Source organism: Panthera pardus, unplaced genomic scaffold (assembly GCF_024362965.1).
Source record: "Panthera pardus isolate Hobbes unplaced genomic scaffold, ASM2436296v1 HiC_scaffold_6, whole genome shotgun sequence".
In the NCBI taxonomy this organism is placed as follows: domain Eukaryota; kingdom Metazoa; phylum Chordata; class Mammalia; order Carnivora; family Felidae; genus Panthera; species Panthera pardus.
Genome location: NW_026526991.1, coordinates 92,942,890 through 92,970,449, shown reverse-complemented (window position 1 = coordinate 92,970,449; position 27,560 = coordinate 92,942,890). Strand labels below are relative to the sequence as shown.

At 39.9% G+C, this 27,560-nt stretch overlaps 3 protein-coding genes across 5 annotated transcripts in view; 2 read left to right on the top strand and 1 right to left on the bottom strand.

The window, feature by feature from the left end:
* The window catches only part of PDE6H (phosphodiesterase 6H), a 179,598-nt gene that overhangs the window by 109,443 nt on the left and 42,595 nt on the right, over positions 1–27,560 (top strand). The gene's annotated exons all lie outside the window — the stretch shown is intronic.
* ERP27 (endoplasmic reticulum protein 27) lies at positions 1,159–26,668 on the bottom strand. Of its 2 annotated transcripts, none has more exons than XM_019452057.2 (7): positions 26,415–26,668; positions 25,943–26,043; positions 23,943–24,080; positions 11,142–11,258; positions 7,042–7,167; positions 4,993–5,190; positions 1,159–1,335 (listed from the first exon to the last, which is right to left on the bottom strand). In XM_019452057.2, the coding sequence occupies exons 1-7, from the start codon at positions 26,506–26,508 to the stop codon at positions 1,279–1,281; spliced, it is 831 nt and encodes a 276-aa protein (XP_019307602.1). In that variant the 5' UTR covers positions 26,509–26,668; the 3' UTR covers positions 1,159–1,278. The 2 variants fall into 2 exon arrangements, with proteins under 2 accessions (XP_019307602.1, XP_053751721.1); XM_053895746.1 differs by lacking the exon at positions 1,159–1,335 and adding an exon at positions 3,880–4,587 and having other exon boundaries at positions 26,415–26,637.
* On the top strand, positions 1,555–2,211 carry LOC109268656 (60S ribosomal protein L29-like). The gene has a single exon (XM_053895749.1). It carries the CDS (start codon positions 1,620–1,622, stop codon positions 2,097–2,099), a length of 480 nt encoding a protein of 159 aa, XP_053751724.1. The 5' UTR covers positions 1,555–1,619; the 3' UTR covers positions 2,100–2,211.

Sequence of the window (27,560 nt, the reverse complement as noted above, 5' to 3'; positions counted from 1 at the left end):
CCATGATGAGCCTCTTCCCTTTTGCGGCAGACTATTTTTCTTTGTGGCTACTCTTCCCCTAACATTGAGACTTCTTGGTTTATTGCCAGTCTCCTGTCCTTCTCCTTCTCCTCCCTCTCCTGGCCATGACCTACAGTCAGTCTGATGGCCTCCCTGCTACCTGTTGTTACTATAACTGAAACGTCCCTATTGTACAGCTAACTTTTCTCTCTTAGGAAGCAATTTTGCTTGGCACACTTATACTTGGTTAGTAAGTATTTAAATAGCTGGATGAGACTATGAATCAATAAACTGCTCCCTCACAATACACCACTTAGCACCCACCCTGCCCCCATCCACTCAAGGTAAACATGTATAAACAGGGGCCTGAAAGAAAACAACATGCCTTCCCTTGTAGCAGGACCAAACTAGGTGAGTTGGGAGAGGAGTCCTATGACAGATGAATGTTAGAGTATTGTGTTAACCATGTGCTTCTGATGTTTTGATGTGACGTCTGGGGCCTTGCTGACCCTGGAGAGACTGCTCCTCATAAGGCTAGCTAATTCGCAGAGATGGTGAACAACTCACCCAGGGCTGTCTTTCATATGCAAACCAACCAAGCCAGAGACCATACCCTCCCAAACCTGCTTTAACTGAGCTCTCACTGGGCTCTCACACTCTGATCCACCATTCACCTGCTCTCATCACCTCAGGACCAGATTCCGGACAGCTAGGGACAGATGACATTATTCAAAGCAGCCAATCTTAAGGCTGCTTACCTGGCCTTGACTGTTCCTTCCCACACAAAGCACAATAAAGGCTATTGCCTATATTTTCCCCTTGGTCCCTCTGCCTCCTGACCAGCCCTGGTCCTTCCCCATGGTATGGCATGTTCCCCCCTCTCGGAAACCATAACAAACTATCTTTTCAATGTCAATTGTCTCCTGGTCTGTTGGCTTCACCATGCCTGAGCAACAATAAAACCTACATTTTATTATTTATTTATTTATTTATTTATTTATTTAATTTAATTTTTTTTTTTGAGACAGAGAGGGAGGGAGAAAGAATCCCAAGCAGGCTCCACACTGTCAGTACAGAACCCGATGTGGGGTTTGAACTCAAGGAACCGTGAGATCATGACCTGAGCTGGAACTAAGAGTCCGATGCTTAACTGACTGAGCCACCCAGGTGCTCCCCAAATCTATATTTTAAAATAGTTATTTCAAATACTTCTCTAATCTCACGTGTGAGGCCTCCCATGCTAATTCTTTTAAGACTCCGAAGGAAGTCTCTCCTTTTTTAAAAGTTCAGACGATTGGAGAAATAGCTGTTATCCAGAGACGGCAGCGTAGTATTCTGTTAAAAAACAAAAGCAATGACACACTTTACCTCATACGTATTATCAGCTTGGGGTCTCAAAAAATCCTGTGAATTATTGTATTGCCCTCAATGAACTGAAATTTAAAGATAGGGTTTTCCAAGGTCACAGAGTCCCATACACAGAAGTCATGAGACTCACACACCAATTTTCCTGGCATTCCTTCAATCATGCCCTGTTTCTCTACTTCTTCTATCAAAGTCTTCTATCTTCTACTTTTCCGGTCCAAGGCGCTTCGGGAGCCGCGGGCTTTGGTGCAGATATGGCCAAGTCCAAGAACCACACCACGCACAACCAGTCACGGAAATGGCACAAAAATGGCATCAAGAAGCCCCAGTCACAAAGATACGAATCTCTTAAGGGGGTAGACCCCAAGTTCCTGAGGAACATGCGCTTTGCCAAGAAGCACAACAAGAAGGGCCTGAAGAAGATGCAGGCCAACAACGCCAAGGCCATGAGTGCACGTGCCGAGGCTATCAAGGCCCTTGTCAAGCCCAAGGAGGTCAAGCCCAAGATCCCAAAGGGTGGCAGCCGCAAGCTCAATCGACTTGCCTACATCGCTCACCCCAAGCTCGGGAAACGTGCTCGTGCCCGCATTGCCAAGGGTCTCAGGCTCTGCCGGCCAAAGGCCAAGGCCAAGGCTCAAACCAAGGCCCAGGCTGCAGCTGCAACTCCTGAGCCTGCTGCAGCTCAGACTCAGGCTCCCAAAGGTGCCCAGGCCCCCACAAAGGCACCAGTGTAGAGGTTTCCATCTGCCAGTGTGAGGGTAGAAGGACTGGTGTGACCCCTGGGCTTCTATCTGCATGGGGCTGGTGTCCTCCTGTGCTATTTGTACAAATAAACCTGCGGCAGGATCTGTCAAAAAAAAAAAAAAAAAAAGGCTTCTATCTTCTAGTATCTTTTTACAAAGTTCTATTGTATGGCATCACCACTTCCTTCAAACTTTAAACGAAAGTATGGCAATTTCTTGCCAGCTAGGGCTAAAGAATGAGTCCATCGTGAAAAGTAGCTAACATATATCTAGATGTTTCAACAATAACATGACCTTGGGGAAAGAATGCAGAGTCTTAGGAAGATATTATCCAGAGACAGAGAAGATCTAGAAACTCTAGAACTTTATAATACTAAGTCTGATATTTAATGAATGAATGAGAAATTTTAGAAATTTCTTCTTTCTGAAAGAGTTCCCTTCTTTGGTCATGAGTTGCCAGAGCTACAAAAACCAGATTGGCTGTGACACAGACAGGCAAAAATCTCTCACAGTTCTGGAAAACCATAAACTGAAGGAACAATTCAATACAATAAAGATAAAAGATAAGCATTAAAAGACAATCTATAATAAAATTTCTGTCGCATGTCATCAAGCAGCAAAATGCACTATAAAGATGCGGTCAGTGTTGACCAATGTGGAATATTGGGTGAATTCATGGGAATTTATCTTTTGACATTTACCAAATTCTCACAGTGGTTTGGAATCTGCTATTTTTTAAGCAAAAAAAGAAGGAAATTTGAGAAAGAGGGAAGAGGGAAAAATAATAAAGCCAATTAAGTGACTTGGAAATAAAGCAAATTAGCTGAAGAGTTGGATTGTAGGTAGGGAGAAAACAAGACTGGATAAGGAGGTTAAGAACACCCAGTAAGAATTGGAGGTGCCACTTGGAGATGGTGATTGGCAGCTGTTAAGAATTTCCATGGATTGCAGGTAAGAAGAAACAGGTTTGTGTGGCCAGAGGATTTCAGCTGAATATCAGGAAGAATTTCCTGACTGTAGACGTCAAGAGCTCTGGTTTACAGGATCAAAGAGAGGCTTCTGGGATGTGCCTACCCTAGGAATATATTTTAGCCTCGAGAGAGAAGACGGGGTGGTTTCCTCCCCATGGGTGAACTGGACGGCCTCCTCACAATCCTTCAGTCTCATGTTGCTGAGGGAGCATGCCATACACTGCTGCTTTCATAGCGTCCTTGCCAGCTGTCCACTCCCAGCTCAGAGGCTGTGGAGTTTTCCCCACAGAAAGAAACAACTAAGTCTTTCACTCCCTGTTCCGCACTTGGACCAATCCTTAAGGTGCACACTGTGGTTTTTCAACTCTTCGGCACTTAGGCCCCTTCCTTCTGAGCCAAGGGCCTCCTGGGAACAATGCAGCATCTGTGTGTTGACAGTAACAGCCTGTAGGCCAGAGACACTCAGCCAAACTCTCCCTCTGTTTCACATGGGCTGGATTGAACACCTTACCTGCAATAATCCACTCTTAGTCAGCCCCCGCCCAGAGCCAAGTACCCCCCTCCTTACCTATTCCCCAACCTTTTACATAATTCGACTCCTAGCTCTTTTGCCACATTTATACCAATCCTCATGGAGGATGGTCTCTACCCACTCTCCATCCCACCCACCAAGTTAACAATAACACATTAGTGGCTCATGGCCGGACGCTAAACAGTGGACACCGAAGGGTGAGGTGCCTACTGCTTAATTGGGCATCTGGGTATTTACAAAAGGTTTGGCCTGCAAAGAGATGCCAGTCTTTTCTTATAACATTATTGCTTTTTATTTATTATGCGGTTGTTGATTTACATGGGGAGTTAGGAATGCTACACAAGCATAGAGTTTTTACATAGTCTGTTTCTGCTGAGTTTAGAGACTTGGAAACACCGGTTGACCCCGGCAAAAACGCAGTTCTGCAAAGGTGTTTAAAACTTCCTTTTGTTCTCGGCTGGGAGTTAGACAGGGACGTGTGCTCATGAGGAAGGTAGAGTTTCAACCCTTAACCACTAAAGAGCAGAAACTATGTTGCATGTACGTCCTGTGCAGTGTAAAGATTCAATATTAAATGACAAATCAGAATATCCTCCCTCCAGGAATGCCTCTCCTTCAAAGAAATATCACAATATTTCTCTTAAAGGCTCCATTCAGTGATGTGTGTTGCTGTGTATGGGACTACACAGTATGAATGCGTAGAAGAAGATCGGATGGGTAGTGAGAGAGTGTAGACAATTTAAAAGAAAGGATAAGGAGAGTAAATGAGATTTTAAGGAACAAAATGGAGGTGTGTGTGTGTGTGTGTGTGTGTGTGTGTGTGTGTTTAAGGCCTGTTCATCCTGTTGGTTAGCATCTCTGAAGTTTGAGTTGCCCTTTTGTTATATCGTGTAAATTCTTAGTAGTATTCGGGAGTATCAGGGAGAGCTCAGAGTTCCACCTTTGGAGTCTTTTCTTCTGATTCATGATTTTCTCTCTGAAAAACATCACAACACTATTATTTAGATTTGGGGCTCTTGGTTTTGAGAGATTAGCAAAATGAGTTATGTAATGACTCCTGGAAGACCTAAATCCATCTTTAATTTTTATTTCACGAACTCTTATATATGGGAATCTTATTTATTTCCCATTAATAATGCAAACAGAATGGTAAAACCCCAAATTCAGCTCCTTTGCATGTGCAAGACATCTTCCAAAGATGCATATGTAGTTCTATTCTCACGATTCTATCCTAACAAGCCTCCTGATCCTGTCCACCATATCCTCATGTACTTTTGCTCTTAGTCAAATCCAGTAGAGCTTAAAGAATTTTTATTCAACGGGAAATGAGAAGACACAGAGAGTGACACTCAACTTGCTCTTCCTGAAGTCTCCCACTTACCAGCCGTTTCCCTCCCAAGAATCCATCACAAAAGTTCTGCACATTCTCCACTGAAACTTCCGCTCTGGGTAGTGTATCCCACTCCTCATCTAGAGTCCGGTAAATTGCCAAAGCGGGCAGTTGAGACTCCTTTAGTTTGAAAAATGAGATCACCTTCCCATTGGCCTTCACACCACTGTCCACCAGAACAAAAAGAATCTGCAGTTGGAGAGGTTTGAAAGGGAAACATCTATCTGAGGTCCGGAAGAGAAAGAGACTTTTCACGATTGTTGCAGGTTATACTGATTGAACTTATGGTCTGTGCCATCCAATTGAATGGATTGCTTCTTATTTTTCACTGCTTTGGTATTTTACCCCTTTGATCAAGTTTATTTAATTTTAAGAACAGAGAATTGGAAGCAACTTTAGTGATTAGCTAAATAAGCAAGGATAGCCTAATGGTTAAAAGCAGATGATACATTTTAAGTTTTGTGTCTGCTACTTTCTAGCTGTGTGACTTTGACACATTACTCAGCCTTTCTGAGGCTCAGTGTTCTCATCGGCAAGATAGGCTTTTGTTGGGGGAGATTAAATGAGAGGATCCATCTAGTATTTTCAGTACAGTTTTTAGCATGTGATAAATGCTTGATAAATGTCAACTATTTTATATTATTAAATCAAACCTTCTACCCAAAGTAGAAATATTTAGAATATTCTTGTTAGAGGATCGTCTACATTTAGAAACACTGAAAACTGCCAGTGTTAGGGAAACAACCACCAGAAAGTCAACTTATGTTACTACCAGACAGATGTCAGTATTGAAAATGTCTCTAGTTTAATGCAGTAGCCTTGAAGTGGTTGAAGTTTTACTATTTCAGTCATACCAAACAGAACTGTACAAAGTAGAGAGGGGACAGAAATAAACATTTATGGGACATCTAGTAGGCCCCAGGTATGACAGGTGCTTTATATGGGAAATAAGTCCTGAGTTTAAAACTTTAAGAGGCAATGGCAAAGAATAAATAAATTGTGACTAAAAAGTGATTTTTATTTTCAGCATCTTTGGGTCTCTATTTTCTTCACTTTTCAATACAGAAAAAAAATAGACTTCCCCCCAAGGGAAGATATGGTTATATAGGTCTTTAATAGTATGAAATACATCTTTAACTTAATTTAATTTATTTTTTTTTGAATTTGCAAGCAAAAAGGTTTATCCTTATTGCTTCATTTTATTCATATTGAAAATATTTGTACCTTTTTTAAGTTTTAATTTTTTTATTTTTAGGAAACCCATTCATCAGCCTTCTTTGTTTGTTTGTTGTTTGTTTGTTCTTGTTTTTCAGGAGTAGAATTCAGTGATTCACCACTTACATACAACACCCAGTGCCCATCACAAGTGCCCTCTTTAGTACTCACCACCCATCTAGCCCACCTCCCACCCACCTCACTCTGGCAACCCATAGTTTGCTCTCTATCATTAAGAGTCTTTTGTGGTTTGTTTCCCTGTCATCTCTTTTATTCCCTCCTTCCCATATGCCCATCTGTTTTCTTAAATTCCACATATGAGTGAAATCATATGGTATTTGTCTTTTTCTGACTGACTTATTTCACTTAGCATAATACATTCTAGCTCCATCCGCATCATTGCAAGTGACAAGATTTCATTCTTTTTGATGACTAACATTCCATTATATATATATATATATATATATATATATATATATATATATATATATAAATTCACATTTCCTTTATCCATTGATCAGTCGATGGACATTTGGGCTCTCTCCATAGGTTGGCTATTGTAGATAATGCTGCTATAAACATTAGGGTGCATGTACCCCTAATTAATCTGTATTTTTGTATCTTTTGGGTAAATACCTAATACAGCAATCGCAACATCTTTAATTTTAAAAAGGAATAATGTGACTTATTATGTCCCAGTTCTTAATTCATGATCTCTTAATCATACTCACTTTCCTTATTTATCTAACCTCCCTGGACCCATCTGCTTTTTTTAGTGTCCTAGTACTGAGTATTCAAAAGGGTTATCTGCTATTCCAGACTTACCTTCCCCTGGAAGAGCTTGGCAGCATTTTGGTATCTGTGCATGCTTTCCTCATACTCTGGGGAGGCCTTGTTCATCATCAGTAGAAGATGAATCTGAATCATGCTATTAAATAGGCCAATCGCAGTCTGGCAAATTGAAGTGTATTATAGTTAAATGGAATAGACAAGGAACAACAACAACAAACCATTAGTGGCAACCCAGTAAATAGGTAGGCTGAAATATAAATGAGAACTATCCACCCATAACACAAATGATAACTAGCCTCCATCTCGGCCCTCCATAATTCTCCCCTTGGGCAGTCATGCAACTGTGTAGATCCCTATCATCCATGATGAAAAAGGCTGAACTGAGCAACCATTGGGATATTGCAGAAATGACAGAGTGTGACTTCCAAGGTTAAGTCATAAAAAACATAGGGGTATCTGCCTTCTCTCTTCTATCACTCATGCTGGGGAAAGCCAGTCCCAGTGTTGGACACACAAGTAGCCTTATGAAGAGATTCACACAGCACAAAATGAAGGCCTTCTACTAATAGCCAGCACTGACTTGCCAGCTATGTGAAGCAGATCCTATAGCCCTAGTCCAACCCTCAGATGACTGACTACCTCTCTGACCAATGACTACAACCTCACAAGAACCCCCAGATCAAAAGCACCTCGCCTAGCCTCTCCCAAATTAACCCACAGAAACCGTGTGAGATAATCAAACTTTACTGTTTAAAAAAGCTGATAAATTTTGGGGTAATCTGTTATACATCAATAGACAACGAATATATCATGTAACTTATCAGTTACTTCTTCTCAGTCCCTTTCCATGTCGCAAGAGCAGTCAGATACACTTTTGAATGCTTATTATGTGCTGGACACTGTTTCCAGGTCTTTACATATAATAACCAACTTGATCCTCAAAGTTTAAGTTTTATACATGAGGGAATTAAGGCATAAACTCTCCCAAAGTTACATAAATTGTGGACTGGGATTCACACCAGGCAGTCTGGCTCCAGAGTCCATGCTCTTTATTTTTTAATTTTTTAGAGATAGAAAGCAAGAGGGGAGGGGGAGTTGGGGAGAGAACTTAAGCAGCTGCATGCTCAGTGTGGAGTCCGAACACAGGGCTTCATCCCATGACTCTGGGATCATAACCTGAGCCAAAATCAAGAGTCAGAAGCTCAACCAACTGAGCCACTCAAGCACCCCAGAGGCCATGCTCTTAACCATCAGGTTGTCCTGCTTTATACATAGTTAATTGCAAAACCCCATCTAAACCAACTCAAATGAAAGCCATTTGCCTGAAACCTCAGCAATAAGATAAGCTCTTCAGGAGGCCAGAAGCATTGGCCCTTTTTTGCTGATTAGAGATAGTGATTTCCCGTGAAGTTATCAGTGACGGAGGGGAGTAGTACAGCCATGAGCCAGAGTGAGGAGAAGAGAGAGCTTGAAACTATGGCACTGGCTCTCTTCACTTTTTTTTTTTCTTTTCCTGAAACCGTGCTCCAAGAGTCTCTTTTAAATAAATCCTATCCCTTTTCACCTCTCCCTCTTAAATACAGAAAGCATTTCTATAAAACTAGCATGTGTACAGGAAGCGAGAGTATGGTGGATGAATGAACTGTAAGACAGAGTCCCAGGATGCTGAGAAGGGGAGCCAGCTAGGTCGGATTCTTCTGGAAGCTACACACTACTCCGTAGAGATTTTCCAGCAGTATTGGCCAAGTAGGCAAGGAGTGTTCAATGAGCTCTTTTCCAAAACTTTCTTCCTGGAATTAATTAATTTATATTTTAGAGAGAGAGAGAGAGAGAGAGAGAGAATGAGCAGGGGAAAGGGGCAGAAGGAGAGAGAGAGAATCTTAAGCAGGCTCCACACTTAGGATGGAACCTGACGCAGGGCTTAATCCCATGACCCTGGGATCATGACCTGAAGGTTGCTCGACCAGCTGAGCCACCCAGGCGCCCCTCTACCTGGAGTTTAAAGCCAGTTCTTAGATTTTAAATTTGGGAGATTGGATGTCAAATAAGAGTGTCTTGTTTTACTAGATCCTGCTACCTAAACTTAAAGCATGCATGTATCCTCCTAGAGCTGAGTTGGAGAATAATTTGGGGGAAGTCAAGAAATCAAAGCTAAAGAGTCAAAAAGTACAGCTGTCTTACTTTTTGGGTATACCCAGCTGTCTTGGGTATATCAGAAGTGATTAATTTAATCTTAACAGGCAGTCTGATTTTCCACCTTGAAGCTAAGTATCAAGTGTGGGCATTAAACGTATACAGCTGGCTTAATACATGATTGTGAGTTTCGGCCTCCTCATTGATACTGGTGCAAACCTCTGCATCCACAGCAGATGAGAAATAGCTATAGTAGAGGAGGCAGGTCTCCAAATGAGAAAAATATCACCTTTGGTAAATGTAGAAGTGACAACAAAAGGTGAACTTGCTTTTCTAAAGAAATTCTTACCTAATTTCTTCTTGATGTGATTTGCCTTCACTACTAATGTGGAATTTAAAGTAATATGTCATTACTTTGTAAGATAAGAGATGAACTCGGCACAAGAACTCAGGAAGGCCAGTCCTTGTTTAGTTAGCCCGCAGAACTCCAGGACCCTGGGGCCATAGACCTAGGGACTCTAAGATCATCTTTTCTTTTCCCACAAGCACTCCCGACCTCTACAAATATAATCATGAGAATGATGATGGTCTAGGAGAAAACTGCCTTTTTGATTATTGCTGCCAACACCCCTGGGGTGCGTGTGTTTGGAATCTTAACAAAGGTGGAAATGGAGTCACCACTCTATGAAGACAAACGTGGTGTGAAAGATGGACAGGAATTTAGTCAACAGGAAAAGGGGTGTTTCCTATTGAAGGCTGTGTGGGGCAATGGAAAAACCACAGGATTCTGTCAGACTAGTCATGAAAAAAAAAAGCAGGGACAAGTGCAGAGAGCTGTTTCGGAAGCTCAAATTGCTAGTCATATGGCCTTGAGGAACTTCCCTTTTCTGAACTCTCTTTTCTTTCCTGTGAAATGGGAGTAGACAATATGAGCTAATCCATCAGGAGTTAAAATTTCTGCCTTCAGTTCTACCTTTCTGACTTAGTGACCTTGAATAAGTCACTTGGATCTTAAATGTGCTCCTTGATAAAATGGGCATAGTAATTTTCTCTCTTTGGCCTCAAAAAATCAATGTGAACATTAAGTGAGAAAATGGGTGTGAATTGGCTTTGTGAGTTCTAAAAACCATGATGTGCTCTAAAGTACTGTTATTAGAGAATGCACAGCATTTCAGAACTGATGAGATCACTGGAAATTAATACTCTATCACCTTATGTTCTACACCAGGGAAAAGAAAAGACAGGACATAGAAAGTAATTAATTCACTGTGTACGCTGTAGAATGTTAGACGACCAGAAGATGATCAGAATGGGTGGGCTGATGCCTTCACCCAGGTGGCATGCAGTGTGCAACACCATAAGATAAATCTAGAAAGAAAGCTATATCACCATGAGGGTCTAGGCATGTGTAGGGGGTGCCAGACCAAGAATTGTTAGTTACAGGTCCACAAGGAGGTAGGACGAAGTTTTAAAAACTTTTGTAGAAATTTTACATTGCTGTAACATCCAAGTATGTGATCAGTGGGCTTTATTTTTTAATATTTAATTTTTCCATTAAATTTTATTTTGCAAGCGGATTGGTCACTGATGCCTTTGGAAAAGTGGATCTTCAGCATCGATTACAATTTTGTTTGAGAAGTGTGGTCTAGAGTGTTGCTTAGATGAGTTGCTTTTAATGAACACTCTCAGACAGCAAAGCTCAAAAGTGTTTGACTCGGTCACCTTGACTCTACATTTTGGCTCTCTTCCTTACTAGTCGTCTGATGAGTGTTTAAGTTTTCTAACTCTGTTTCTTTCTTTGTTGAGGAGGGACAAGTCTATCATACTTAAAGGGTTGGAGTAAAGTTTGCAACATAAACAGCTGAGTGTTCAGTTAATATCAGTTACTGTTATTATTGGTCAAAGGATTAAAACTCCTGGAAGGAGAGATCTCTGTATGGAGACAAGTACCCTCCCTGACATAGGGACTTAAGGTTCTGGAGCCAAGGACTATTGTTTACCGCAGGGTTGTACTCTGTCACCAAGTGGAGGCTGTTGATCTCAATGAAGCGGCTTAATTTGGTGGCATCAATGCTTTCAATGTCTTTGCTCTCTAAATCCAATTGTTCGTTATCCACCTGGGTAACACAAAAAGGATAAAATTGTCACTGTTCTGATTTCTGGACTATCTACCACGTGTCAGGCACTAAAACTCAAAAGACATAAAGGGAAATAAGAAATATTCTCCACCTTCAAAGAACACACTGTCCTGTGGGATACAGAAATGTCATCACAGGGGAATCATGGGCCCATATATCACCTAAAGGAAGAGCAGAGAAGTTTCCAGGAGGAAGTAAGTCTTGAAAAATAGCTAAAATTTGGTTAGATGAATGAGGATGGGGAGAGAGTTTTAATTCGAAAAACAGTATTTACAATGGACAAAAAGATGAGAGATCCTATGTTCTGGAAGCTGCAGTTGGTTTGTCATAACTATAACAGTAATTCTAGTTAAGTATGAGTAGCAGAGGGACAAGGTTAGTGGGGTAGGCTGGGGCAAACTTCTGAAGGGCCTTGAAGTCAAGCTAAATAGATTACGCTCTAAGAACCTGAAGTCAAGGGTTTACATTTACATAATCAGATTTATGTATGTACCCTTTTAATGTGAAATAATATGCACATACAGAGAAAAGCATGAAACATAAAATGTAAAACTCAGTTTTTAAAAAATTATCACAGAGCAAACAACTGTGGAGCCACCACTTGGATAAAGAAGTAGAATATTGCCAGAACTCCTGATGCCTTCTGTCTTCCCTTCTAATCCATAATTTGCCCTTTTCTTTTTTTTGCCAAAGTTGACCATTACCTGACTTTTATGGTGGGCATTTTCATCCTTTTCTTTATAGCTTTAGATGCACCTAAAGATGCACTTTTTAATCCTATGGTTTAGTTTTCTTTTTTAAAACTTCATGAAAATAGAAATTAACAGTATATTTTATGTACACATATCTCATTTCTTTGCTCAACATTCTGTATATAGTCATTCATGTCATCACATTTAGCTGAAATTTGCTCATTTTCCTTGGCATATAATACTCCATTGTATAAATATGCAAAACTTACTCATTTTACACTGATGGATATTTAGGTTATTTCCAGTTTCTGATTATTAAAATAATGCTGCAGTGAACACTCTTGTTCATGGGACATAACCGTTGTCCGTATACCTTGGATTGGGATTTTTCATTAGACAGTGTGTGTATTTTCAACTAACAACAACTGCTAAGCTATTGGGGCATCTGGGTGGCTCAGTTGGTTAAGCATCGAACTCTTGATTTTGGCTCAGTCATGATCTCATGGTCATAGATCCAGCCCCATGTTGGGCTCTGTGCTTGGGATACTTTTTCTCCCCCTCTCTCTGCCCTTCCCATACTCACACACACGCGCACTCTCTCTCTCAAAATGGATAAATAAACTTAAAAAAATGCCAAACTATTTTCTAAAGTAGATAATAATTTATGCTTACACCTATATTGTTTGAAAGCCCCCATTGGTCCAACACTTGGTATTACCAGCCTTTATAATTTTATTCATTCTGGTGAATGTGTGGTAATGTCTTATTGTGGCTCTAATTGCATTTCCCTGAGTAACCCCTTGTATGTCCTCTTTTACGAAGTGTCAATTCAAATCATTTGCTTATTGTTCCATTGAGCTGTCTATCTTTCTTTCACTGGTTTGAAGATGCTTTTATACACTTTGTTATGTGAGTCTTTTGTTGCTTCTGTATGGCATATCTTCCTTCACAGGGACCTTCCCTTTTGTTGGCTATTGCTCATGAACGGAAGGTAATTTCAATGTAGTTGACGTTATCAATATTTTCCTTGGTAACTAGTGTGTATTTTTGTTTTGTTTTGTTTAAAAATCTTTGCACCAAAGTCATGAAGAAATTCTCTTATCTCCCATAAACATTATTATTTTATCTTTCACAATAGATCTAAGATCTACCTGGAACTTATTTCTCTCACTTTAAAATGGATGCTTAGATCCTTGATTTTTATCATCATCCTTCTCTAAAATATATATTAAAATCTACACATTTCCTCCTTACCGGGCTATAAATGTATCCATAAATTTTATATGTAGATTTCATTATCATTCAATTCAAATGTTTTCCAATTTCTGTTCTTATTTCTTCTCCAACCTATTGGCTCTTAAGAACTTAATTTAATCTTGTATTGATATGAATCAATATTAATCTTGTAATCAGTATTAACCTTGTAGCTTAATTTCTACATTTTATTTATATCATTTGTCAACTTCTGCATATGTTATATATGTCCTTAAAATTATGTATAATCTGCAGTTTTTAATATAGTATTCTGTATAAACTAATGACTCACTTGGTTAATTTTATAATTCAAATTTTCTATATTCTTATTGAATTTTTTAACCAATTTATTTTATCAAGAGAGTAATATTAAAATCTCTGGGGTGCCTGGGTGGCTCAGTCTGTTAAGCGACTGACTTTTGGTTTTGCCTCAGGTCGTGATCTCACAGTTCCTGAGTTCGAGCCCTGAGTCAGGCTCTGGAAGCCAATTCGCAGGCTGCTTAATATTCTTTCTCTTCCCCTCTCTCTTTGTCCTTCCCCCACTCCCAAATAAATAAATTAACTTTAGGGGAAAAAAGGATTAAAATCTCCCAACATGATTGTGAATTTAACGATTTTTTCTTATAACTCTGTTAGATTTGCTTATATATTCTTAGGCCATGTATTAGACTCTATCCTTTTACTTTCAATCTATCTTTCTATTTTACATCTACATCTTTTGTCCCTATGTTTTAAAATATGTCCTTTGTAAAAAGCTCAGAGTTGTATTTTTTAATCTAGTCTGCCAATCCTTGTCTTTGCATTGCATTATTTTTTATAGAATGTAATTACTAATATATTTATTTCCATATGCATTTCCCATTGTTTCTGCCTGTTCCAAATCCCACTTTCTTCCATTTCTGGACTACTTTGAATTGATTGAGCACTTTATATTATTCCTTCCTTCCCTTGATTGGCTTAGAAGTTACACAAGCTACGATCATTCTTTTGAAGATAACCAGCATGCACTACACAACATGCATTCTTTAGTTGTCAGAGTCTAATTTTAACTGGCAATTTTGTCTCTTCCTGGATAATGTAGAGATTAGAACAATTTAATACAGTTTTCCTCCATCCAACTATATACCCTGACCCCACACTCAAGGCTTACAGATGATTATTATTGTGTATTATAATTTTAAATCTCATATTTTTTGGTGAGATTTCTTCATTTCTTCCTGTACTTTTGAGCTTCTATCTGGGATGTTTTGCCCTCTGTCTAGAAAGCACCTTTTAGTATGAGTCAGATCTTTTGGGCGACATAATCTCTCAGTTTGGTTTCTGAAAATATCTTTATTTCAGCTTTATTTTTCAAGCCTATTTTTGCTGGAGGTAGAAGTCTATGTTCACAATTATTTTCTTTCTGTTTTTGCAAGATATAATTCTTTACATGTAACATTCCACTCTTTCCACTGAGAAGTCATCAGTGAAATTTAGTATTGCCTTTTTGATGTTGCTTTGAGGGTAATCTCTTCTCTGATTTAAAATTATTCTCTTTTTTGGGGGTGCCTGGGTGGCTCAGTTGGTTGAGCGTCCGACTTCGGCTCAGGTCATGATCTCACAGTCCATGGGTTCGAGCCCCGCGTCGGGCTCTGTGCTGACAGCTCAGAGCCTGGAGCCTGCTTCAGATTCTGTGTCTCCCTCTCTCTCTCTCTGACCCTCCCGCATTCATGCTCTGTCTCTCTCTGTCTCAAAAATAAATAAACTTCAAAAAAAATAAATAAATAAAATTATTCTCTTTTTCTTTGAGTCAGCTATTATACTATGGCATGGCTTAGGGTAGATTATATATATGATACATAAGTATAATTATATATGTGTAGAGGTATATGTGTGTATATCTATGTGCATGGGTATGTGTGTATATATATATATATATATATATATATATATATATATATATACATATACGATCATCCTAATCCAATTTCAGGGATTGAGATGATTTGTTGTAGTCCTTGGGAAGGATGATTTACTTATGGTAAATCCTTGTTCTTATGGTACTGTTCTTTAGGGTTCAAAGTGGGGCAAAGGCTGTTTTACTAAATCTACCTCCTACTTCCTCATCTGGGCCCTGGATTTCAACATTTACTTTTCAGGTTCCTTGAGTGTCACAAAAAAGCTATTACACTTCTCAGACTCTTGACTGCTTCTTCAAAAACTAGTAAGAAGAGCCCCTAGACAAAAAGCAGTCCCAATACAGGGTTTTCCTTTTGGGGTTTTATCTTCTAGATCTTAGTCTAGTTATTTCTCTCTCTCTCTCTCTCACTCTCTCTCTCTCTTGCTAGTTCTCCAAAGACTCTTGCCCCCTTTACTATTTGCCTGGATTTTAAAATAAATTGTTATTGGTGAAAGGGATTATTTGGTTACCTAGTTTGTAATCCCAGATTAGCATTTTAGAGTTACCTTTCCACCATACTCAAATACATTAAAAGATAGGACTTCATACTGTCAATTCTTATCCCCAGAGTTTTCCATTCCCATCCCTGAATCTACTCCTGTCCATAAAGCACAAGATAATACTTCCATCACCCAGAGCAACTATGCCTACAGACAAATGCTAGCTTCTGAACAGTTCTGTTTCTTAAAATAGTTTGAATCACTTTTGAGATCCTTGAGCTACCAACCCTTGGACATCTCAACCCCTTTCCCTTATGTCTGCTTTCTCATATAGGTCCTACCCAATCTGCTCTTGGTCTGGATCAGAACTATCCTTTTACCCCCCAAGCTCCTTTCTCTGAGTCAACCCAGCAAAGTCAGAGATAAGTGTCGTTTTAGTTTATGCAGGAAGGAATTCATTTAAAGGTAAATTAAAGGTAAATTAAACACTAGGAATCCAAGATTGCTCATTATGCCCTTTGCATGATGACTCCCAGTTGCATATTTTTCTCTTCTTTTGTTCAAGGCAGTCTCCCATTGGTTAGTTAAAGGTAATATGCACCTTTAAGAAGTCCAAGGCATGCTATGGTTAATATTATTAATTCTGGATATATCTCCTGTAATACATTTGCAAATGAATCATTTGTTGAGTGCCTGTTGTATATTAGGCACTGAGGCACAGGAGTGCTGACATTCCCTCAGATAGCGATTTAATTATTTTATGACTGTTTTGCACAACTCAAATTTAAGAAATAAATAAATGCTGAGGTACAAAAATATGTATTTCAAAATAAGAATTTTGAAAAAAATTCATCAAAACTATAGGATATTTTAATTTTTTTTTTTTTTTTTTTTTTTTTTTTTTTGACGGAGAGAGACAGAGCATGAGCAGGGGAGGGGCAGAGAGAGAGGGAGACACAGAATCAGAATCCAAAGCAGGCTCCAGGCTCTGAGCTGTCGGCACAGAGTCCGACCTGGGGCTTGAACTCATGGACCATGAGATCATAACCCGAGCTGAGGTCAACCGCTTAACCGACTGAGCCACCCAGGCGCCCCCAAACCATAGGATATTTTAAAATGTGAAGTCGCGGGGCACCTGGGTGGCTCAGTCGGTTAAGCATCTGCCTCTTGGTTTTGGCTCAGGTCACGATGTCATGGTTTGTGAGTTTGAGCCTCGAGTTGGGCTCTGTGCTGCTGCTGGTGCACAGCCTGCTGGGATTCTCTCTTCTTCTCTCTCTCTGCCCCTCCCCCCTGCACATGCTCTATCTCTCTCAAAATAAATAAAAATAAAATGTGAACTCTCTCTTTGTATATTTAATTGTTTTAATATTCACGAAGTGGAACCTAGTGGAAGGTTTGGGGCAGAAATCTAAAAGCAAAAGGAAAAGTCTTCCTAGGGAGAGTCCTGGCCCAGCCTCTCTTATCCTCCTTCCCAGGGCACTAAGAGTGAAGAAAGAAAGAAAATGAACCCACAGGATCTTTGAGGCTGTTTAAGGCCTGCTTTGCCAGCTGGCATGTGTCCTTCTAACTTAAGGCTTTGCTAATTGCAAACATCAAACTCATCATTATTATAATCACAATCAGGGTCCTTTTACTATTTCATATGTCTGACTACTTCCTGATTATTTGTCTAGGAACTCTAGCGGCTGTGCCTCACCTAACAGAGCTGTGCTGCGGTCAGGAAGCCCCTCCCTCTCTGCCCTTTTCCAGGCAGTCCTTCCCATTTCCCAGAACAGGGAGAGCAGGAAGCCCAGTTATTCCAGGTGTTTCTGGGCTTAAGGAATGCGGCATACTGGAGGCGAAGGATGTTAAGTGGTGATAACATTCTCGAAGTAGCAGAGTTTTAATAAAAACCACTCTCCTGAAGTCTCTCCAGTTTGTAGTACTTCTTTTAATAAAACATGGCCGACTGGGTCACTCTTTCTTAGGCTAATAAACTCTGGAACGTCATGTGTAGGGCTCCTGGAAACAATATTCGAACAGGAAATCTCCCTCTGTAAAGGGAAGTATTTGCATAATGCCCTGGACAGAAAATCTGATCCTGAAACCAAGAGCTGGGGAAAGATTTTTTAATATATTTTTTTTCCCCAGTGTTTGGAAAGAATTTTACTTGAGATATCATGTTATTTTTCTTCCCCAAGAAAGAAGCACCAGAAGAAAAACAGAAACTGTAAACCAGAAGAGTTTCCACCTTAAAATACAATTTTGAGACTCCCCAAAGAATATTTGAAGTGGATTATTTTGTTTTAGACACTACTATCATACCAAAAGATTAATCAGGGTTTTTTTTTTTTTTTTTCTGTTCATTAGCACTTCAGCAATATTCTTTTGAATTTCTATGTATTTCTTTAATTAACAACCCAGCACTTCATAAAGTATATTAAAGTTGTCTTAGTTTACACCACAGTTACAGTATTAAATATCTTGAATAACACTGAGAAATCATTTGTTAAACAAAATCCCTCATGTCCCTGGGTTTGTTTTTATAAACCATTTAGCTTGCCATATAGTTCATAAAACTATACTTTAGAAAAAAAACTTAATAATTTGACATACCTTACTTCCTGCATTTATTAGTTTATTTTTATGCACTCATTCCTTTTGATTCTCTTTGTTGGGAAAGGTGCATTCCTTTTTTTTTTCCTTCATTTCCTTCTTTCTTTCTTTCCTTCCTCCTTTTTCTTTTCTTTTCTTTCTTTTCTTTCTTTCTTTCTTTCTTTCTTTCTTTCTTTCTTTCTTTCCTTCTTTCTTTTTCTCTGAGAGAGAAGAGGAGGGGGAGAGAGAGAATCCCCAGTAGGCTCTGCACCGTCAGCATGGAACCCAACGTGGAACTCAATCCCATGAACTGTGAGATCATGACCTGATCCAAATTCAAGTCAGAAGCTTAACTGACATAAACCACCCAGTGCCCCAAGGTGCTTTTAGTATAATAAGTAGCCAGCACATTACCATGTAGGGAATGGAAGAATGCTTTTACTGTGTTTCCATTACTATCCTATTGGGTCAAAGTTAGGCTAATTATATTTCTTAAAATAGAGGTGATTGAAGAAACCCAAAGCGGGATAAACATTCAAATAATATCTGAAATTCCATTTTAGAACAGGCTCATGGTTTATTCAACCCAGGATTATACCTCCATTAGGGCAACAATGAGAGCACTTGAGAGAGTGTGGAGGGTCTCCCTACAGTCACACTCACAAAAGACAAGCTGTCGTACACACTAAACAAGTTGTCATACACAACTTATTTTTGTTTCACTTAGTTCAATTCTTCCTGATCACATTTATATAGTTGTCCTGCCTGTTTTTGGAGAGTGGTGTATTCCATGAATATAACAGTTGCTGGCTTCTTATTGCTCAAACATTTCAAAGCACCCAGTCCTGTCAACTCATTGCAGTCTTACTGTGTTTTCACCCATCATTATTCCAGTTTATCTCCAAATATGTTCTTACCATTGAAAACTCTCTATGTCTAAATCCTGAGATTTCTTTGCCAAAATGTGTAGTGCCTAGAGTAAATCTGGAGAAATGATTCTAGGGTTTAAGTAGTGCAAAGGCAGGGGTGGAGGTGGGGTTGAGGAATCGTTTAGGAGCAAGTGCTCTAAATAAGTAGGCTTTAGCATAAGAGGCATTAGAATAGATAGAATCTAGGAGTAAAAACAAAGGTTTTTGTCAGGGTTAAGTACTTTGGAAAGTCACTATAGTATCACAGAAATGGCATGATTTGGAGACAGCTATGCTGGGTATGAATCAGATGTCTGTTTACGCTATAGACTTTTTCTTAATTATTTAAAAAAAATTTAACGTTTATTTATTTTTGAGAGACAGAGAGAGACGGAGCATGAGCAGGGGAGGAGCAGAGAGAGAGGGAGACACAGAATCCGAAGCAGGATCCTGGCTCTGAGCAGTCAGCACAGAGCCTGACGTGGGGCTCAAACTCAGGAACTGTGGGATCATGATCTGAGCCGAAGTGGACGCTTAACCAACTGAGCCACCCAGGCGCCCCTACTCTATACACTTTTGACAACTGAATTGATCTCATGGAACTTTAGCTTCCTTCTTGATAATGCAGAGACCATAATAATGATTGCGTCAGATTTGTGCGAGAATTAAATGGTAGAACACTGAAAAACACCTAGCATAGTGTCTATGATAAATTAGGTACTAAAAACAAACATAAAAACAAACAGAATGAACTATACATTTAAGATGAAGGTAGGTACCAAGAAATTTGCAACAGGTCCCCATTTCCTAATTGAAAAATGCATAGTCTTGATGTTCTTTAAAAAAAAAAAAAGTCATCCCAAACTCCTGAATAATAATCCTGTTAAAATATGGACCAAATTTTTGAAAGTATAAACTGAGAAAAATATGTTTATCTAAAAGTTGGCGCAGCACAAGCTGAACCTCTCCCAGACCTGCCAGTGGAGTAGGGCGGAACCGGTGTGTTTGTTTTTGGTATGGTACAGCAATAATCTCATCCACAGGGTTCCCAGGAGTTCATTCAGAGTGGGGCTGCCCTTCGCGGTAAACAACAAGCAGATGCTAAGGGAGCATGAACAGCTCTGGGAAGTCATCTACAGGGCTTCACAAAGGATAGATTGTAAGCAAAGCTAATGTGCCTATTAGGGGTTATAAAATCTGTAGAGACATTGGAAGCAACAGCACTTGTTTTTCTTTCCCACATGTGTATCTTGGTAGTACTAAGACATTTACTTATTTATTCATTTATGTATTTATTTTAGTACCAAGACTTTTAAAATCAGTTCTTTATGAGGGGCACCTGGGTGGCTCAGTCGGTTAAGTGTCCAGCTTCGGCTCAGGTCATGATATCACAGTTGGTGGGTTCGAGCCTGGAGTCAGGCTCTGTGCTGACAGCTCAGAGCCTGGAGCCTGCTTCGGATTCTGTGTCTCCCTCTCTCTCTGCCCCTCCCCCCACTCCCTCTCTCTCTCAAAAGAATAAACATTAAAAACAAATAAAAAAAAATCGGTTCTTTATGAGACTTAAAATAACAAACTGGGAAAGAAGTACTTGTGGAGATGTAGCTGATTAGAATTTTTTTATTGAAGGGTTACTACCAGTGGTCCAACAGTCACGCAAAAAGCATTAGCCTAACTTTCTGTCTTTCCTACCAAAGCTTTTCATTGGAAGAGCTTCATTTAATCCAATTTCACAATGGTGAAATGCACACCTGCAACTACTGTCCAGGTGGGAAAGAACTGGTGAAGGGACTCCGATGTGCTTTTGGAGGTGAGTCAGTTTCTCAAGTACTTCTGAGGGTCTTTGTGACCAGAGGCATATTGTGGGCTTTGGAAAACAAATGTGAACAATTCGTGGTGCCTACCCTTGAGCTGCTCATGGTCTAATGGAGTAGTAGGTGAGACAGACACAAAGATACATGGCACGCACTATAAAGTGATAAATATAAATACAGATATCAAAGTATAGAGGAATAGGCGGGCCAATTTGAAGATTCCTTGGAGGCTTTGTGTGGGATACAATGTCTGAACTCATTCACTGGAATCTGAGGAGTTAGCTGGGTGAGGCTAGGTGAAAGGGGGCATTGAGGGTGGTGGCATTTTAGGCAGAGGAACAGCCTGTGTGAGTGAAATCATGGAGTTGTATCATCAAACTGTGTATACTTGGGAAGTGAGAGGATAAAGCCTATGGTAGAAGCATGTTGGAAAAGGGACTAGAGAAGCAGATAGTGGCCAGGTCATAAAAGACTATATGTAACATTAAATATGTCAGTTTTTCATCTTGTAAGAAATGGGGAATGTTGAAGAGGTTTTAAGAAGGCAGTACCATGGCCCAATTTCCATTTGAAATACAGCACTGTGATACCAATCTAGAAACTGGATATGAAGTAACAAAGGGAGAGTAAGAAGCTATCGAAATTGTTTATGTCAAAGATGCTAAGAGACTAAATAGGAAATAAGGTAGGAAAAGTAAAGGGGAATATAGATTCAATAAGATTGGAGGTGCAATGGGCAAAAATTAGACCAAATGAACATAACCATTCAATACAGTTGTTTTAGAGGAACAAATATAATTTAGCAGGTGCAGATGATAAATTCAGTTTTGGACATGTTGGGATGGTAGTGCTTATGAGTGTATCTAAATAGTTATATACAACAAGCATTCGAATCATGAGAGAGTTCCAGGCTAGAGATAAAGCACTTCAAATCCTCAGCAGACCCATGATAGTCAACAATAAGAATTGTATTACCTAAGGAAAACTCATTCATTCATTCATTCATTCATTCATTCATTCAACAAACACTTAATGAGCACCTGCTATATGACAGACACTTTTTTTGGGCTCTGTGGTTGAAGTAATGGACAAAATAGTCTCTGCTTCTACAGGACGTGAATTCTATAAACCAGATTAGAAAGAGCACTGGGTCAGAAAGCAGTGTAGATGGAGGCAGAGAAGGTCTCAAGGAAACTAAGAAAAGCAGAAGAGGACCAGAAGTAGGCTCCTAGAAGTAATGGAAAGAAAGAATGTTGAAGAGACAGTCAACAATGTCAAACATGGCAGAGATGTTTACTTAAGTAAGACCTAAAGAATGTTCATTGGGTTTGGAAATATGGAAGCAATGCTGACCTCAGTAAAAGCAGTTTTGAGGGGGTGTGGGCATAGATAAGATAGCAGTGTATTTAAGAGCTTAAAGAAAATTGGAGACACTGAATATAAAACACATTTAAAAGAGATGTGGATGAGAAGTGAAATATATAGGATGGAGGCTGAAGGGAGAAGGCCATTTGTGCAGAAATCTTGAAAACTTTATCTTTTGTCCCAATTTTGCATTTCCAGTGGATTCTGGACATCTTTATCTTGATATGCCACCAACAATACAACCTCAACAACTAACTAAAGCATCAGAAAACCCTATTTTTTGTGTATGCCCTCACTATTTCTACATACCCTGCCTTTAAACTTTGCCTCCTTTCCACAATTTTTATATTTAATCAGCAGCAGGACCTGCCTTTTCTTCACTTTCTATTGCTACTCTGTACTGCAGACCCTCAGTACATGATTGATTTTGTCAGCCTAACCAAAGTCCTCTCTAACTCTTGTGTTCTTGCTTAACAATCCATCCCAGCCATCACTGCCAAAATCATCTTGCTAAAAACACATTCCTGTTCATGTTACTCTCCTGATCTCAAGGCTTTAAGGGTTTTCTAGTGCCAACCCAGTTAAATGCAAACCCACTAAATTGGTATTCAAGTTTCTCCATAATATGGTTTCAATCAAACTCCTCTGTCTTATATTTTTTTTTCTCCAAACTTGTACCCTGAGATCCAGTCAAAGTGGCTTGATCATTGTTTCTTGAGTTTAATTTTTTCCCCACCTTGGACATGAATGCTCCTCTACTTCGTCCAAATTTTATCTACCCTTTAAATTCTAGTTCAGTCCGGTTCCTCATTAAAAAGTTTTTTTTTAATGTTTATTTATTACTTTTGAGAGAGAGAGAGCGAGAGACAGAGACAGAGAGAGAGACAGAGACAGAGCAAGTGGAGAAGGGGCAGAGAGAAAAGGAGACACAGAATCTGAAGTAGGCTCCAAGATCTAAGCTTTCAGCACAGAGCTTAATGTGGGGTTTGAATTTGTGAATGCGAGATCATGACCTCAGCTGAAATCGGACACTTGACTGAGCCACCCAGGTGCCCCTCGTTCCTCATTTTTTTTTTTTTTGTCAGAATTCCTGCATTGCATTTATCCTTTTAACCATTATAATACTTTATCCACAGTGATGTTTTTTGCATTGTAGATACTTATAAATTATGATTACATTCTCTACTATGTCTTAAGATCTATTGAAAGCAGGGGACATATTTAACATGTTTTTATTATCCGTATCTTGCAGATGACACAGATATTGTTTAATGCATGTTTGGTAAATGTAAGTGAACTCCCAGTGATATAAAAATATAAAATTTTAGAGCTCAAAATGACCTTAGAGATGATATGGTCAAACTCTTTTATTTTATAGATGAAGGAATTGAAACTAAAAACTGTTAAGTGACTTGCCCATGTCGCATGGCTGGCCAGTGACAAAGCAGTGCTATAATCCTACCTCTTGACTCTCAGTCCAGTCTTCTTTCCAAGTCATGACAGCACCTGTTCGGGAAGCTTGAGTTGATCCACCATCTTTGTCATTATCGTCCTTGACTTAATGGTCCCTGGCACCATCATTAGTGTTAAAGTCATAGAGCCCTTCCTAGTTGCACAAATTTGTGAATCCACAACCAAAGGAAAAACTGGAAGAAGGCTCGAGCAGCCCACCCAACTTACCAGGCGGAAGAGGGAAATGGTGTTCCCAGTGATGTTGTAGTGGGCCAGAACCTCAGAATCAGTGCTGATTCCAAATGACACGGCTTGGAATTTTTGCACCATACTATGGAATAGGGACACTGCTGGGATTTCTAAATCCTGAAAACAAGAGGGGGGAAAAAACCCACAGGGATTATTTTGGAGAGGAGACACATAGAAATAGAATAGGGAGTAGAAACGTGCTCACTCATATAAAAAAATAATAGACTTGATTTAATGTCAAGTGAAACAACATTTACCTCTAAATTTGCCGTGGTGTTGTTGAATTTTCCAGGCTTGGTGGGCTAATAGGTAACTACAAAATTGTAGCTAAGCCTGAAACTCCTGTCTGGCCTTACCATAAAATTTGCAGTTTATTAGCAGAGAAGGGCCTCAAAATCATAGATGCCTGTGGAGTTTGGCTGTACTGTCATTGATATACCCGAGGAGGCAAATGTCTTGGGGACAATTTGTGGAGGAAAGAAGGAATGCAGAAATAAATAGGTACTGTCAAAGGTCCTGAAAGGAAAAAAATAATAATAATAAAGGAAATTAAAATGGAACTTAGAGGTTTTATTAACAAAAGTTTGTGCCGGATGTGGAAGAATAATCCTCTTCCCCTGCATTGAGCCTGAGGTATTGCCCATGAAGATACTGTTTCTGTGTTGTTCCAACTCTAGAACTCAGGCCTGCAGCAGACAGCAGGGAAACCACATCTAAGAAATGATCCAGTCCTTCTACAGAAAGCTGGCATCATTTTCCCTGCTGTCACAGGACCTTTGCCCATAGCAGCTCCAGGCAATAAACAGGAGGGAGCATATTCTTTTCTGACATCTTTCTGGGCTGGAGGAAGAGATGTGCAAAAAGAAAGAAGCTGACTAACCTTGCATCTGGGGTAATTGGAAAGGGTGTGTGGAGTTCATCCGAGGCTATGAACACTTGCTAATCTAGGCTTGCCCTTTTTTAATTCCCCTTAGAGTGGAATTACTCACGGATCAAATGACGGACGGCATCTGGTGGCTGTTTAAGTTATTGCACATTCCTCTATTCCCACTTTCTTTGCTTCTCCCTGCCTTTCTGAAGGTGGCCGTTTCTGTCTACTGCTCAGATCTCTCATCACTGAGAAGCATGCTCCCCTGTCTTCCTTCCCCACATGCATCTCACTGAAGCTATTTCCAGCTGTGTACACAGAATTGACAGGGTGATGGTGACTAATTAGTGGAAATAGATAAGAAGGTCTGCAATAAGAGTAGGGGCTTGATCTGTGAGAATAACCAGATGTTACCTTCAAAGAAAGATAAAAATGCTGGAATGGTGCCCTTTCATTTATGGCTGCTTTCATTAGTCAGGCAGCCAATCTGGAAGATGGAGGCTAATACCTCAAATATTCAAAATGTCATCCTTTTTCAACATTTCAGAACAAACAAAGAGAAGGACAAGTGAGGGACTACCTACTTGGTAAGGCTTTAGAAAGAGATTAACTATTGACTAATGTGTTCCCTGAATGATAGAGGTTGGGTTTACTCTGGTCTCTGCCTCAGCAATCCAGATACTGACTTAACATTGAAAGCATTTATAGATGAGAAGATCCAGAACTCTTTTTTGGGGGGATGGGGGGAAGAGAGGGACAGAGGGAGAGAGAGAGAATCCCAAGAAGACTCCACACTCAGTGATGAAGCCCAATGAGGGGCTTGATCCCATGACCCTGGGATCATGACTTGAGCCAAAACTAAAAGTTGGATGCTCAACTGACTGAGCCACGCAGGCACCCCAAGACTCAGAAGTCTTGAATCAAGTGTGAGAAAGACATAATTCAGAGACTGGGAATGTCTTGAAATTGAGAGATCTAGATTGATAAGCTGAAAGTGAAGTCTGTGCCCCTTGACTTCTAGTGCAGTGGCCAGCAGGTGACTCTCATGTCTGCTCTGAGGTAGAATGTTTCCGGTTCTTTGGGGGAACAGAAATGGGGTCACTGGACAAACCTGGAAGAAACCTATGACAGCCACCTCAGCAGCAGCAATGAATTCCATGGCAGCTGGGACATCTGTGAGCTGCACAGTTTCCCGGGAAGCACCAGAATCATCTAGAGAGAGAGAGAGAGAGAGAGAGAGAGAGAAGCAGAAGGTTTTGGGGTATCATGTGCAGAAGAAGCGGTTCTAAATGCTGAGGGTATCCATACTTTTTCTCTCCAAGGCCAAGGAGATCACAGTCTCTAAGGGCACTGTCATCATTCTAAGGCTTTATTGTTTTATAAGGAAGGTGACTTCACCTCATGGTCTCTCTCTGAAGAATAATGCTAGGCTTCTCTTGCCTCTACTATGGAACACAAATCTTTATCCAGCATTTCCTAGAAGATGTTCTACATTGGGAGGAACAACACCCAGGTCACTACCATATTCCCTTTCCTTCACAATACTTTTGCCCTATGGTCACCCAAGTGCTTTTTTCTTTTACCTGAGGATTCCTGAACTTCTGCAGCAACTTCTGGAGATAGTTGGCACATGAAAAGAAATAATAGAAACAGGAATCTGCATTGGTCAGCTTCCATCCTTCTTTTTCTGCTCCTGCTCCAAGCCCTGGACCTGTTATGGGAGGCCAATTCACAGCAGCCTACTCCAGTTAACTGGCCATAGTGTTGTTAGTGTTCTGGGAACTTTGCAGCTGGTTCTATGGGAACCTTCAACTTCTGAGATTAAAGACCAGGTTCAGTGACAAGATCTCAGAACATAACCGGCCAGAAGAAAGTCAAGTCTGTTCATTTATAAATTTTTTTTTAAAATTTTTAATTTATTTTTGAGAAACAGAGTGAGACAAAGCATGAGCGGGGGAGGGGCAGAGAGAGAAGGAGACACAGAATCTGAAGTAGACTCCAGGCTCTGAGCAAGCAGTCAGCACAGAGCCCGACGCAGGGCTTGAACCCACAAACTGTGAGATCATGACCTGAGTCGAAGTCGGACGCTCAACCGATTGAGCCACCCAGGTGCCCCAAGTCTGTTCATTTAGATTGAATAAAAAGGAAATATTCTCTGCAAGTATTGATCTAAGTACTAGGGATACAAAGGTAAGTATGAGCTGATCCAGCCTTTCCCAGATTGTTAGTGTGAAAGATGAACAAATAAACAGATCATTTAAATATAAAATGGGAGGTGATTAAAAATTGAGAAACTCATAGGATACTATGAAAATACAGACTTAAGGACACTTAGCACAATCGTGGGGTTCAGTGAAGGTTTTCTTCCTACAAGGGATGCCTAAGCAGAGTTCTCTGTAAATAGGATTTTTCCAGGCAACAGAGGTGGAAAGAGAGTTTCATGTAAAGAGCCCATTCATGTAAAGAGCCCAAACACGGAGATGCAAATGTAATGTGTGAGAGAATTATTAGTAATTGAATTTAGGCCAGATTGTAGGGGGCATTATACAATAAGTGTAGGATCTTATTCTCAAAGCAACTGGGATTATATTGGAAGGTCGTAAGCAGGAGAAAAGCAGTGGCTGATTTGGCCCACACGTGCCCTCTGAAATCCAAGATAGGATTCCCATAGGTAGTAAGATATATGGGTCTCAAGCTCAGGAGAAAGTTCCATATGGTACTACTATAAA